General features: G+C 42.4%; 1 protein-coding gene across 1 annotated transcript in view; it reads right to left on the bottom strand.

Moving 5' to 3' along the window:
- Positions 1-13,324, bottom strand: part of dscamb (Down syndrome cell adhesion molecule b) — a 113,904-nt gene that overhangs the window by 28,324 nt on the left and 72,256 nt on the right. Inside the window, exons 5-11 of the mRNA XM_070828853.1 lie at positions 12,341-12,619; positions 11,337-11,612; positions 9,205-9,501; positions 7,766-8,038; positions 5,714-5,992; positions 5,333-5,452; positions 2,086-2,265 (exon numbers count right to left, since the gene is read on the bottom strand). Coding sequence (XP_070684954.1) covers positions 2,086-2,265; positions 5,333-5,452; positions 5,714-5,992; positions 7,766-8,038; positions 9,205-9,501; positions 11,337-11,612; positions 12,341-12,619 — 1,704 coding nt within the window. The remainder of the gene's footprint in view (positions 1-2,085; positions 2,266-5,332; positions 5,453-5,713; positions 5,993-7,765; positions 8,039-9,204; positions 9,502-11,336; positions 11,613-12,340; positions 12,620-13,324) is intronic.

Genomic DNA, 13,324 nt, shown 5'->3' with positions numbered 1-13,324 from the left:
CAGCATGAAACCGAAGCCTTGGGCAACAGAAGAGTGTGTTCGGTGGGTCAACCCCCCCTCTCTCACACACACACACACACACACACACACACACACACGCACACACACTCTCCTCTAGATGTACGAGATAGATGTAGAGGTAGGTGATACAACTGACAGACCAATGAAACTACACACATCACTACCAGATATGCACCAAGAAATCTATATATACATAAGCCACTATAATTTCTAGTAGGTCCTATATACTGTAGAAATGTTGTTGTTCATCTTCTCCAAACACACACACGTATGTCCAACAGAGGGGTCTCAGCAGGTTGGAGCAGTGCGATTAGTGTCCAGGCCATGGAGTAGAATCTTTATGTGTGTGTAAATTGTACCCACACCAGCAGAAAATAGGCCACAACACACACCAGGCTTTATTGGGCTCATAAACTGCTGTAGGACACATGTGCATTGCTACCACTGCTCCCCCCCCAACACCACAGCACAGACAACACACATACACCTAGCTTTCTCAGGTTTGCAGAGATGGAGATGACTACTGTGGTGTCACCCAGCAAAAGAAGCAAGATGACCTCACAAAGGGACCAAAAATCTTCCTGACCCAAAAATCAAAAAGGTCAGAGAAAGGAAAAGAAATGAAGTTGTTGTTCAGTGCAACATCACTGCTGATGGGATTGCTGTCATCTCATCTCACTAACCTGTTTATGGTTGACTCATATTGGCAGAATGGAGTCCAGTAGATGCAGTCATGTCATGAACAAATGCTGTTCCAATTTGTTAGATGTATTTCTCAGTTATATAAGCTAAAATACCCAGTGTGACATAAGATCGTGTTTGCTTGCAGTATTTTTGGGTTAAAATGTCGTAAAAAAAATCAATGCCAGGAGTTAGACATGCTACTGAGAGTTGAGTCTATTGTAGCTGCAGCCACAGCTTTTGCTTTCTGCCTGGTAGAAAATGGAAGAAAAAAGGTTAGTACAGCCATAGGTCAACTTGCTGCATAGCAACTGGGTGCCTCAGTCAGCAAACTGACCTATGAAAACACAGAGAGCGTGTTCATCCCTGAGCCTGCTGCTGTAGCACTGACAGCCTCACACAGTGGCAGCTCCCAACCTTGTACACTCCGAGGCTTAATTACAGTGACACATAAATATCCATGGCATGCCAGCTGATATTAATGATAACAAGTGCTGATTTATCCAGAAGGAGAGCTCTGCACAAATTATTTTGTTGGCTTCCCTTTTTACAGAGGGATCAGAGGTCAGGGTCGGTAACAACTTCCATCCCATCACACTCACATAAAATGCTGAAAGTTTTGTGTAACTGTATTTTTGTATATATGCATGTTTTATCATATTCGTGTGCTTATCGGACTGTGAGCTGGTGAAGAGAGAGAAGAAAGAAGGGACAGAGAGAGGGAGACAGTGACAGAGAGAGGGTCCGCCTGTCAGCGGGGGTCCTCGTGCTCCAGTTTCGTAACACTAGCACAGGACAAATAGGCCCCACTCGCATCTAAGCACACTGAAAATGAGGAGCCACTCCTAGCGCTACAGGGGAGCTGCACGCTAATGCTCATGGGAGGCAGGAGACACACATGCACTCACACCAAAACAGACACATGCTTGCAGGTACTCTGCATACAGCTGTCTGCATACAGAAAAATGCTCAATAACCCCTGGACATTTAGAGCTACCATGAGCATGGACATTGCCCCCTACTATTACAACAGATACACTAAAGGTGTGCTTTTTGTCATCCTCCCGATTAAGGATTTTTTTCTTTAAATCTACCTCATCAAGCCAGTATCATGAAATCCTTAATGCTTTGCTCAGCTTATAAACTCATCCAGAGCTATTTTGGCCAGTGAGGTGTGGCCTTGGATGGATTATGTGTAGAATCTCTAAGGGCGCTTCAATTTTTTTACCAATTTAACATCGTGCCAAGGAGCTATCTATAAAATCCCGTGCCTGGGAATCCTTTTTAACCGCTGCTTGTCGTTGCACCAACCCAGACATTGAAATACACAATGATAACTGCCCATCAGCTGTTATTGATCGTGCACTGGACGCAGGCTCTTACTTTTGACGGTGAGGTACATCGACTTGCTGACGTCAGCTCCCACGTCGTTGCTGACCTTACACAGGTAGAAGCCGCTGTCATCCTCCAGCACATGTTTGATCAGCAGGGAACCGTTGCTCAGCAGCTGGATACGAGAGCCGCTGTTCAGCAGGATGGGCTGAAACTGGGGGACGCCTGCGCCTAGTAGAAAAAGAAAGGACAAATGGAAATAAATGAGAAAATAAACATTCAGGCATCACTCTTTATTGTGTTCATACAGTATGTACAAATGTACACACATGGCTTCATATTCATCTGTCATTTTCAGAGGAGAAAAAGGATGTATACAGCAAATGCAGTACTTAACAGAAAGCTGACCTCCAGTGTGTCTGTGTGTGTGTGTGTGTGTGTGTGCATTGATTTGACCATGCATCTGTGTTTACAGATTTGATGACAAAGCCTGTCAGATTTAGGGAGGATTGTAAACATGTTTCTTTACACCAGGCCTAAATCCTTAAACCGCCAAACAGCTGCTGAGCACAGAGAAGCAGGCCGAGCTGCTGGTGTGATGCAATCACAACAGACATAATGCTCATGTTTAGCAAGATGGCAGATTGGTGCAGAGGAACAACAGGCAAAGCAGAGGGAGAGCAGAGAGGAGTTACATTGCTGCTGGCCTCCAACACTGGGACAGTATTGGGGACAATTTTTGCTTATTCCTGTGTGTCTGGATTAGTTCTCTGCATTTATGTTTGTTCAGTTAATAGATCCAGGAGAAATGAGTACATACAGTAAATGGCTTGATGTAATCCAAGCCAAGGACAAGGAGCAATCCTATAGGCCGGAATTTTTCTGGTAGAGTGATGCTTTGCACATGTCTTTTTCTCAATTCTCAAAAGTCCAATACAACTGACATTTGATATCCATCACTGAAGCATCGTTGAAATAATGGGACTTGGCATCTTTGACATATCCTGGCCTGCTGCCTGCACATAATTAATAACTATCTTTTTAATAGAAAATGATACATTCACTCTTCCTCTATTGTCAAACAATACAGTATCTCATTCTTCAATGGCTGCTTTAAATCTGAGGGAAACGTCACTGACACTGAATTATAAGACTAATGTCTTTAGAATTGTATGCTCTTACATTGATGAAAGCACTGTATTCCACCTTGCTCATATAGTATTAAACACATGTGTGAACTGAGCCAGACGTTGCATTAGCTCGTGTTAACGTTAGCGTGTAGAGATTAGGCCATTTAGTGAGCTGTGGGTTTTTGCTTTTTAATTAAAATGCAGTCAAGTGGCCGTGGCTAGGAAAGGGTCAAGTGGTGACTTTGTTCCTGCTCCCCTGGCTCTGAGAGAGAGGGAGAGGGGGAGGGAGGGAGATGTGTTCTTCCTTGAATTATGGATTTTGCATATCCAAATGGTGCTAGTCGTTATGCTAATTGCAGTTGACCTTTACTTACTGTTCCATATCTCCTAGAGACACTCATATGGCTCTCAGCTACTTCTGTCGCAGTAATAGCATGCCAGACAGCCATTCTCTGGACAAACTGCACTCTGGATCGCAACAAATTAGCTGATACCTTCCCAAGCCACCTATTCTGGATACTTTTTTTTCTGAGAGAGGCGATTTTCATTGCGTCTTTGCACTGGCTCATATCCTGTGCAACAAGGAAACAAAAAGATGTGGAAAACTAAAATATGTGATGAAGGCCAAAAAAAAACTACAAAACTGACGTGCAGCTGGGCCAAGTGAACCATGGGACACTTCTGGATAGGTAAAGCTTCTTTTTAATACACACACACACACACACACTGCCCAGCCTGATCTCTCCATAGTGATCAGGTCTGGTCAGACAGTACTAATCAGGCATGAGGCCTACTTGTCTCACATCCATACACACACACACACGCACACATACACACAAATCCAATCAAAGGGTGAAAAACAGATCTGATTCTTTCATTCCTTTCATCATGGCGCACACACACACACACACACACACACACACCATTGGTTGTTGTCCTTCTGTTGGTGAAGCTTTCATCCCTGGTTATATGGATGATGGAGCAAACACCTGGGGCCCCCCTTCATCTGCTGAAGTGGCTGAACTCACCTGCTGCCCGCATGTCTGCTGACACTCCGTCTTTGCCTCTGTGTATCTGTTTTTGTCTGTCTCTCTGACGATTCTCTAATGATGCAAGTGGAAATCCTGCAAGCCCCCAGCCCATGTTTACAGAGCAGATGGCTGTGCGTGTGTTTATGTGCCTGTGTATTCACACACACATGTGCACTGGCTATGGATGAAGCAAATGGAACCCACTCACCTGCAAAAACACCACTACTGCCCTACCATCTGTGGTCAGCACCTACATACACAGTTGCTTTAAGATACTCAACCTGAGACCAAGGTGCAGACCAGCAAATTCAAATATTTTATAGGTCAAACACCCCCCCCCCCCCCCCCATATTTTGTATTGCAGCATAGCAAAATGTTGATGTTGATTGTGCATTTTCCTTTTACATGCACAACAAGCATGTATTAAAAGAATTTGTAGTCATTCAAATGGGAAAATATTCATTGGAAACTAAAGGCTGCAACCTTCAATTGCTGCCAGAGACTCAAGGCAAAACAATCATCATGCTGCGAGCTTGAATCCATGTTATCTGTTTCTGAACTGAACTGTAGTTCAACTACATTGTTGGTCATTTAGCAATAAAAAAATCAGAGCTCGTAATGAAGTGTTCATGTTGTTGAAGTTGAAGTTGAACTCAAGAACGTTATGTCACAGCCCCAGACAGAAAGCCGCCCACCTCTGACATGGGTTGCATCTGAGGTTTCTTCCTGGTAAAGGGGAGTTTTTCCTCGCCATTGGTGCTCATGTGGAGATTCTAGAGTCTTTAATTTTGAATTCTTGAATCGTTGAGTCTCTCTTAATTAAAGAGTTTGTTCCATGCTCTATATGAAAAGTGTCTTAAGATAACATTTGTTTTGAATTGGCACTCTGAATAAAGACTGACTAATTCTTTGACTATGTGATTACAGTCTTGTGAGGGTTAAACAAAAATAAACACTGGAGTAAATACAAATTGGATGTTGATGTGAGAGCTACCGCAGAGCATCCTGGATATTCTTATCTTCGTTATTTTTTTAGTTTGAATTCAAAAGTTTGATTTGTTTTAAATTCCAAATGAAAATTCCCTCTCAGCTGACAGGTTCACTTGCAGTGTGTAACGCATGCTGTGGTTAATGTACCTTTGGAGTGTTCCCAGACAATGGTGGGTGGTGGGTAGCCTTCAGCTGAGCAGTTCAGAGTCACAGTTTTCCCATAGATCCCATCTTGATCCTCTGGCTGAACCACAAACTGAGGAGGAACTGTACATACACATACACACAAGAAACAGTTGACATTGATACCTGACATTTTTTTCTGGTTTCATTATACCGCAGCCTGTGTATGCAGGTTTTCATACCAGCCAACCACTACACCAGTCAATTTTACCTTCAGCCAGACACAAGGAATTAATAAGTGAAGATTGGTACCGCAGGGAAATGAAAACCTGCACACATACTACAGATTATAGTAGTCCACTAGGTACCATTAGATATATAATTTGTTCCTTTGTGCTTTCACACCTCTCACAATGAGCTGACTCTGGTGCTCCACGGCAGCAGCCTCGTTGCGGGCGATGCAGGTGTAGTTGCCATTGTGGTCGGGCGTCAGGTTGGAGATCCGCAGTGAGCTGGTGAAGTCAATGTTGTCCACAGTCACACCCAGGCTGACAGGGATTGGCCGTCCATCTTTCTGCCAGGTGATGTCCAGCGGCCGGTCACCTGACATGACCACGCAGGGGATGAAGACGCGTTGGCCGATGGTGAAACGCTGGAACTCAAAGGGCTGAATGTAGGGAGGGACTGCAGGAATAAGAGAAAGAGACACAAAGATCAAATGCAATTTCAGCTGTGAGCTTGAAAGACCATCTTAATTTCCTGGATTCGGTGGCAGGTACTGTGTCCTTTTCTCCGAGTAATCCTGCAATTATCTAACTAACTTTCTTTAAAGAGGTCACTGAAGGAACATAAAAGACCAGAATAGCAAAGCATTCTGCAATAATTCCCCATCATTCTCAGACTAGAACATTTTGTTCTTTTAGCACAAGAAGCTATAAGAGCACACAGAGACAGAACAAAAAACAACTTTGAAATGACTCATTCAGGTTGTAGTAGAAAAGAACCAGAAAGACAATTTTCTCTATCAATAGCCATCAATGATCTAGTTACCTACATACTTACCGATCGTAAGGCCCAGCTACTACATCCATCCTCTATTCTATCACTGATCTAAAACCCTGATTACACGAATAGCTCATACACAGAAAAAAAACAAGTGTTCAAAGTCAATCTGGCTGCATAACATAACAACACATTTGTACAATTAGATCCATTCAAATTCTTTTCTCTGGGAAATCTCCAGCCATCACATAAGTCATCTGCGTTTGAGTGTCCAGTGAGTTCAAATAACACTGAAATAAGCAGCACTTTAGCACCTTATTTAATTCACAACAAAGTGGAGATAATGGACTCCAGGGATCCCCAAAGACACTTACGCATTTTAAGCATGAGCAGAGTAAATTAACAAATGCACTTGCTCACTATAGCACCACTGGGAAGTGTTGCTTTATATCATCGCTCTCTCTTCAGTTCTCGCTCCCTCTCCCCCTCTGTCTCCCTCGCTCCACTGGAAACTGTAATATAGTGACAACAACCTAGCATACTGTTCAGACGTAAGGAAATAGGGCGTAATGGGGAAGCCTTTTTAGTATTACCTATTACAGTTGTAAGATCTCAGAGGAGATCGGTCACTCAGCCCTGTAATGTAGTCTTCATTAGGTACCTACTGAGGAATATGAGGTAGATTCATTTAGAAGTCTGGTGAGATATATGATGTACAGTAACTATCTGCCTTTCTGTGTTAGTGGGCCTTTTTATTTATATATCTAGTGATTTCTCACGAGGCAGTGTTTAGATGCACACGTAGATAGGAGTGAGAGTAAGGAAGTGCCTCAGAATGAGCCTCGTATTTCCAATTCAAACTATTTATCAATCTCATTCTTATTAGAGCACAACATTTAGGAATTTGACTGGGCACTATTTGGAGTTACAAAAGTGTGTTTATTTGCTTTCTTGTCACGATAGAAGAGAAGGTTAATACTACTCTCTTGGTTATCTTAGCTTAGCATGGATTAGAAACAAAAGCCAGGCTCTGTATGAGACCAGACAAAATCCACTCAATGATTTACACGTCTTATAAAAAACGACAATTTATGGTTTTATGGGGGATTGCGTGGGGAACTATTTCTTGCCTAGATGCCACTGTGAGGTTGCCAGGCAGCCAGCTGAGACTCCCGGAAGTCACTGTACCTGGGAAAGAAATAGTCCCTCACATAACCCCAAGATCCCCAAACTGTAATTTTTACAGTTTGCAAATTAGATATATGATATAAAATATTGATTTCATAATCTTTAAACTGAGTCAAGCTATCTGTTTCACCCTGCTTCCAGTGTATAGGATAAGCTGATAATCTGTCTGTCTCAAATAGTTAATGTCCAAGATATAGTGTAGTTTAAATAACATCTCGTGCATATTTTGCTCAGCCTACTTTGCCTTCACATCTCAATGGGACTCACCTCTCACACGAACATGGACGCTCTGGGAGTCCATCTTGTTGGGTTGGACCATCACTTTGCAGTTATACTCGCCAGCGTCCACCTGCTGCACATTGGTCAGCTTCAGAGTGCCGTTGTTTTCGAACGCTCGCTGTCTGTGGTTGAAGGGAAGCAGCGCTGAGTTTTTGTACCACTTAATGGAGTAATAAGGGTAGCCAATCACACGGCAGTGAACGAAGGCATCCCGTCCAGCAATCGCTGTGATGTTTTTCATTGGACGAATGCTGGCGCGGCCTAAAAAGGGACAGAGAATGAGACAGAACCCTCTATAAAAATATTCAATGGATAAGGGAGATCAAGTCACAGCAGTAGTGAAGTTTGCTTGAGTTTGGTGTTTTTCTAAATCAAAATTGCAACTTTCCAATTAAATTTAGTATTTAAACAAGGAAAGGTTAACTGCTAGTAAAACGGAGTACTTTCCCTTCGCAGCTTCACATGTGATACCTGCCGCCAAAATACCTAGATACGCAAAGGAACTGTTGTTTCAAAGCTTTTCTTGTTTGCTTTACCATAGCATCTTAGGCTTAACTCTAAGTGGGAGGCGGTGAAATGACAAGCAGATTAAAGTGCGCTAACCATCTGAAGGAAAACACATCATTTAAATAACACTGTACTACTGATACTTATGACTCTGCTCTTGCTGCTCACCCATATTACGGAAATACATTCTGTGTCTCATAAAATGGAAACAGAGTAATCGCTTTAACATTTGATTGGCAAGAGTTGAATTGGCTGTTCACGCTGACACAGACACAGACACACATGAACACTCACTCACACACACACACACACACACACACACGCGAGCAAACCACAGACACATTTATTCATGCAAACAGAAGAGAAATATTTTCTTCTGGCTATTTACAAACCAGCCCATTTTTGGAACCCAATTTCCAGATACGCTTATGTGCAGCAAACCAGGATAATTCATTTGACCTAAAAATACAGGCATGTAGGAAAAGCACAGTAATAATTTGGAGAGAAAAAGATGAGGCTACAGTGTTATAAATTTAATAAAAAGCAAAGAAAAAAAGAAAACATAAAAAGAACACAAAAAATAAGGCAAAACCAATCAGGGGAGAACCTAAAAGCAATTGTAAATGTGTTTAATGATTTAATACTAGAACTGAAGAAATGCTGAGCAAAAATGGCACTGAAAAAATAACAAATCATCTTAAGAGCACACATAAAAGCAAAGAAACAAAGAAAATCTGTAAAATATAAAATAAAAAAAAAAAAGAAGAAAGACAGTTAAAATCTTCAGACCCAAACAACAACTAGCACTCATGTACTGCAAATGTCAGACAGCCAGCTGGACACATAGACAGAGACAGGCACACAGAGAGACAGACAGGTATGTGTATTGTTGTTCTTGGAGGAGCTGATTTGACAAGCACCTCTTACGTTTATTCGAGCCTGGTGGTACACGACCCCGGCCGAGTTGCTGCACGTGCACCGGTACACCCCGCCGTCCTGCACCTGCGTGTGTGTGACGTTGAGCTGGCTGACCACGTGGCCTTCGTGGGTCTCGTAGTGGCCCAGGTGGTGGTGGCTGTCTTTGATGACGGGATCGTCGTCCAGCGACCAGGTGCACCTGGGAGGGGGTGTGCCCTTGACGTTGCAGACCAGGAAGACGGGCTCGTTAGGGTTCACCACCTTCTCACTGAAGGAGGACAGGATCTTTGGAGTACCATCTGTGGTGGGGGACCAGGTGGAACGGGGTGGAGGAAAGGATGCCAATGATGAATATGAGAAATATTAAACATCATCAGCATAAAAATGTGGAATGTGGAAAACAGTGGTTTATATGTTTTAAAGTTTTCCAGGTAAAGCGACACACTCATACAGTACACCTGGCCAACCATCGACCAATCAGGGGCTCTACCACTGCCTACAGCACCTTTACTGTGAATGTCAGAATTATCAAATCAATTATCAAAGAGTGACTTTGCTGTGATGATGACTTCAGTCTGTCGAAGTCCCACTCTGTTTAGTTGAATGGGCTGTTAAAGCCTCTAACTCTGGCAGTAAGAAATGTGTGAACAGGTTGACTAATTGTCGCTTTATCAGTCAGAGAAAGTGTAAACGAGTACATGGAAATAAATGCAATTCCCAGACCAATAATGTCATCTCCACAGAATGATTGCTGAGGATTTCCCTTCTATTATTAGATCTAAAAAGGCCATTTGAGTAAACAACAATATGACGTCAATTTTTAAATGTAAGCCCACTGGATTGTTTTATTTTGACCTGTTTTTATTTTGGCACCTACCTGTTAGACTCCACTGTTTTAGCTAGAAAAACTGTTGGTTACCTCTGTTGGTTTGTTTATCTGTTTGTACCTCTGTTTCTCTGTTTGTGAACACGATTGCAGAAAAACCACTGGCCCAATTTTCATGAGACTTGGTGGTAGGGTGAAGCATGGGCCAAGGAAGAACCCATTACATCTTGGAGTGGATTCGGATCTGACTCATGAACGGGCGATTAATAGCAGGTCTTGACCACTGGCCTAAGCAGTGGTCTGTGTTCCCTGAGTGTCCTTCTAGTTTCTATCTTGGTTGGAGGACTTTTTACATTTATTGATTTGACAGATGCGTTTGTCCAAAACAAACTATCTCTGAAAATAAAAAGTGGGCGTGTTTCTGACAGGATGATCAAACATGTTCCTAAAACAATTTCCTCTTTTTTATTAATCTTAGTAGAAGCCTCCCTAGTCACCATACGGTGTGTTATTCCTCTAAGAGAGCTGCCGCTATAGAATATGTTACTGCATTCTATTAAAATTCTATGATGGATGTAAAGTGTGTACTTTTTAAGGTCGTGATAACAAAAAGACACTTTATAACAGCAAGGTCAGTGGTCAGATAGCAAAGCTTCTAATGAAACATCATATCATGTCATCATAATTGTCATTGACTTATCAGTTAAAAAACTCGTGTTTTATTCACCAAGTGTGAGAGATGGTGTGAGGTGTCGAGGTAGATCTTTGTCATAGAAAACATCTTTTGTATGTGAAACAATAATAAGCCAGAAAGAGGAAAGCAAAGGAAAAGTGACTTTTTGTCAAGGCTGTTCTGTGCCTTTCATTATGAACAGTGATCCAGGAGCTTTCCTCCAAGACGCAGAGAGCGGTCAGCTTTTAAAATGTCTATGTCTGCCTGCTGCTGCTTTCTGATAATCTAGTTCTGTTCCACATGATTATAGATTATCAATATCTTCTTTTTACAGCTCCCTGGCCACAGGAGACAGTTGCCTGAGCAACCCTGCCAAGGTAAGCTATTGGATTCAAGAGTGTGTGTGCGTGTGTATTTTTGTATGTGTTTGTGAAGTCTGGGATGATCATTCTAATGGCGGCCTATAGCAAAGAGTCACAGCAGGATGCCATTAACACATAAACCCTGTATTGATCTCCAAGGCCTGAATCTGTTTCTGCTAACTCACTGATTATGCATTAGACAGCTGCTCCAGTGTGGCTTTTGGTCAGCATTTGTGTGTGTGGCACGCTACAAATCTCATGCACACATTTTACCTTCAAGGATGACTTGCACAAAGTCCTGCGCCGACATCTTGCCCTTCCTAGCGAAGCACTGGTAGGCTCCGCCATCACTCTTAGACATTCCCTCCATGATCAGGTTCTCCCGGTTGAGCCCGGTGAAACGAACGTTGTTGCCAGGGTAGATGATCTCCCCGTTGCGGTACCATGACAGCTCGTACTCGTCTGAGCCGCTCACGCTACAAGATAGAGACACCTTGCTACCCACGCTGCCTTTCACCTTCCGAGGGCTGACCACTGCCTTCAAGGGCTCTGAGCACACAAAAACAAGACAAACGTTGACATTCATAGACTTTTTCTTTTTTGTTTTAATGACAGTAAGGCGGCTAGGATGTGGAGATAGTGGAGATTTGAGCACCATGGCTACATAAGATTTCAAAAGAAAAGTTTCTAACCACCAGCCACTACAGATGAAGCCAATTAGTTGATTAAACGAGTATTTCAAGCAGCTCGATAATATTTTATTGCTGCACTTTTCTGCAAATTCAGTTTTACGACCAACTCTCTGACAGGGAGTATGTATTGCTGACTTGGGTGGACATTGATCATTTAGTTTCCATTTTTATTTGAACTATTTGAACTATTTTCACATCACCATGGTTTATATTGGGGCTACATTTTCAGTTCATACAGTTCATCTGTTGATATATATTTTTTGATTAATTATTTTATCATTAAGTTTAAAAGTGTCAGTAGTGGTAGTAGTCAGTAGTCAGTAGTGACAAATCACAAGTTCAGCTCAAATTGTTTGTTTTGCCTGCCCCACAGTCTAAAACCCAAGTATTTACCATTTCAAATGATACAAAGTGAGAAAAAGATGAACTGAATGTTATCAATTGGTTTTGTTGATCAACTAATCAGTTAATTGAGTAATTGCTCCACTGTTAGTTTATTCTGTTCCAACTGACTACAGCAACTTTCTGTGAATGACCAACATGCAGATAACAAAGAGGCTCCCCTCCTGTTACTAAGAGACTTACGCTTGACATACAGGCGCCCCATGACCTCAGCGTTGCCATAACTGTTCCACACCTCACACACATATGTCCCAGAGTCACTGGGCTGTGTGCTCTCTATCAGCAACCCTGTGATGGTCTGGCGGAAGCGACTGTCAGGCTCCAAAGGGCTGTTGTCCTTCAGCCAGCGGTATTTGGGCGTCGGGTAGCCTGAGGCCTTACAGGGCAGCTCCACCCGATGATTAATCATCACCTCTCTGTGGTCAAAGCCATCCAGGATGCCTGGCTCAGCATTGGTGGGGTCTGGAAGAAGCAGAGAATTTAGTGTTAATTAGTGGTGAGCGTTGCCAGGCGCTTGACAGTATAATCCAATATTGATTCTTGGGGTCAAGATTCAGTTCTATATACTGTATATTTTGTTATGTGAGGGAGAGGACAGAGAAACAGCCTGCTCTTAAGGTTTCTGGAGGGATTTTATTGCCCCACACAACCAAATCAGAGAAGGCACCATGGGGTGCTCCTGTTATCCATCTACACTCCAAATACAAAACATGTTGAATGATCCTCATTTATCAAACGGCACTACAATACACAACAGAACCAAACTACAGTGCAGCCTACATTGCAATGTTTGTTTACTTGTTTCTGACTGGCCCGAAGAATGGCTGCATAATTCATAGCTGGCCTCAGAATGGATTGGTCTGCATGACAGCATTGGACAGACTGTAAACCTGATCCATAAACATACCAGTTCACTGCTCTTGTTATACAATCCTGCAATCAATCAAAATTTCTGAGGAGGACCCATAAATCATAACGGACAGTATGTTTATTGCTGTCCACAGTTTTAAAATGCGATCCAGTTTAAAGGAAAAAAAGAGTGGATGATCTAGTCTTTATATTAAATTCTCTACAGTCTGTATTCAATATGAGCTCTACGTGTATATTTGTCCTGTTGTCCTTGAGCCATTTTGTTCCACTTGTTGCAGCATATATTGAAATATCTGT

The sequence above is a fragment of the Pempheris klunzingeri genome, chromosome 4, assembly GCF_042242105.1.
Source record: "Pempheris klunzingeri isolate RE-2024b chromosome 4, fPemKlu1.hap1, whole genome shotgun sequence".
NCBI lineage: Eukaryota > Metazoa > Chordata > Actinopteri > Acropomatiformes > Pempheridae > Pempheris > Pempheris klunzingeri.
This window is presented reverse-complemented; position numbering and strand designations above follow the sequence as displayed.